This window comes from Pyxicephalus adspersus, chromosome 2, assembly GCF_032062135.1.
Source record: "Pyxicephalus adspersus chromosome 2, UCB_Pads_2.0, whole genome shotgun sequence".
In the NCBI taxonomy this organism is placed as follows: Eukaryota; Metazoa; Chordata; class Amphibia; order Anura; family Pyxicephalidae; genus Pyxicephalus; species Pyxicephalus adspersus.
Window position 1 is genome coordinate 3,133,957 of NC_092859.1, and position 2,136 is coordinate 3,136,092.

Here is a 2,136-nt window from a genome sequence, read left to right on the forward strand (position 1 = left end):
AGCTGGGTGATCCAGCAAACCTGGAATGGACCTGGACCAGAATTGAAAACATTTTCTAACAAATAGCAAATGACTTTTAAGAAATCTATTCCAGGTTTGCTAGATCAACCAGCTTCATTGATGGAAATGTATCCTCTTCAGCCTTGGCGAGCTTTAATAAATCTTCAGGAGCAGCACAGCAACAAAGAAAATTTAGAAAGACTCCTTCCTTTAACTACTGCTATAGACAGCTGCTTCTGAGGCTTCCACCAGCTGTTAAAAAGCGAATGAAGAAGCTGGAAAAGCAGTCAGTTAGTGGATGAAGAAACAGATATTAAGTGTGCCCTTGGTTTGACCATTTATGTGCTGATGTTGTATGTGATGAGCTCTGCATGAACCTGTAATAGATATGTGCATGTGCTTAAGTATGCATGTGTGCTAATGTGACTGTATGTTGTATACTTTTATTCTATATTCTTTTTTGGGGGATTGGGGAGTCATAGTGTGTTGTCCTGTCTGGAACTAAAATGTCCTGGTCAACAGGGAAACAAAATTAAAAGAGAAAGAAAGATCTGGCCATTTCTTTATATCTGCAGAATATACCAATCTTATCTGTGTTTTTTTTCAGACCACACAATGAATGGAGTGAACAAGACACAAATCCCATATTTTTTCCTTCTTGGCCTTGACCATATTCAGAGTCTAACAGTTCTCATTTTCATTTTATTCCTGATAATTTACATCCTGACAATGTTCGGTAATATCCTTATTGTTGTATTGGTTTCCCTCAGCCATCGTCTCCAAACCCCCATGTATCTGTTTCTCAGGAATCTCTCTATGTGCGAAGTTCTTTTCACTACCAACATTGTGCCCAAAATGCTTCAAGTCATAAAGGAAGGTGGTACCAGTATATCGTTTTTTGGTTGTGCCGGTCAACTCTACTTGTTTGGGGCTACCGGAATTGCTGAATGTCTTCTACTCACGTCCATGTCATATGATCGCTATCTGGCTATTTGTAAGCCTTTGCATTATTTTTCCATAATGAATATCAAGCGGTATTTGTCCTTTGTTATCTTTTCTTGGCTGTGTGCAATCATTTTACCAGCCATCTCTATAGCACTTATCTGCATGCTGGATTTCTGTGGCTCCAATGTGGTTGACCATTTCTTTTGTGACCTTGCTCCTGTTCTTGAACTGTCTTGCTCAGATACTTCCATAGTGGAATTTGAAGTGTTTGCTCAAACAGTTCCTGTTTTTATTTTCACATTTATCTACATCGTTGGAACATATGTGTTCATCTTCCTTACCATCTTGAAGATACCATCCACAGTTGGTCGTCAGAAAGCTTTCTCTACATGCAGTTCCCATCTGACAGTTGTATGCATTTATTATGGGACCATGATTTCCCTATATGTCACCCCTAGTGGGAGGCAATCTGTAACAGTAAATAAGACTCTGTCCCTGCTCTATAGTGTGGTGACACCATTATTAAATCCAATCATTTATAGTCTCAGAAATCAAGAAATTCGAAAAGCTATTCAAACACTAATTTTGAACAAAACATAGGGCGAGACTTCAATTTAGTAATATAGACTTATATGGAATATATTCTTTTATTAATTATTTGTCTTGAAGCAGGAAGCCAATGAAGGTAATCCACTGTTAAGGTTTTACCCAATCTATTAAAAAAAGATTAAATAAACCACAATGCTAAAGACCCCTTTGTATATTACGTGTCTGGTCCCTTAAAATCTGTTCATTTGAGTGTTGTATCTTGCCTTTTAGAGCTTTGATGTGACCCCATCATTGGACCCTTGTCTACATCCATTTGGGGTGATTTCTCTTTATGTCAAGAGACACAGTGGGAAATAAAGGGTTTTTTCTTCTCAGGCCATTATCAACAGAACCAGTTTCCCCATTACCCCTCACCTCCTCTTTTCTGAATGGCAGACAATGGTCACCCAGAGTAAAAGAAGGGTTGAATCTCCCCTGTGAATACAGTAAAATAAATCTAAAAAGGACGGCAGATTTCAAAAGAACTGAGGACATCAGAGTTTATGATTTAAAAAAATAACTATATTTTTATTGAATTTAATTTTTAATGTTAGCACTTGGTTGGGTCACAAACCAGTATTACCATAGTATATACATATACAG

The 2,136-nt window shown here is 37.6% G+C and overlaps 1 protein-coding gene across 1 annotated transcript; it reads left to right on the forward strand.

The window, feature by feature from the left end:
• The first annotated feature begins 615 nt into the window (after nucleotides 1-615).
• Nucleotides 616-1,545, forward strand: LOC140324899 (olfactory receptor 11L1-like). The gene has a single exon (XM_072403024.1). The coding sequence runs from the start codon at nucleotides 616-618 to the stop codon at nucleotides 1,543-1,545; it is 930 nt and encodes a 309-aa protein (XP_072259125.1).
• The last annotated feature ends 591 nt before the right edge of the window (nucleotides 1,546-2,136 follow it).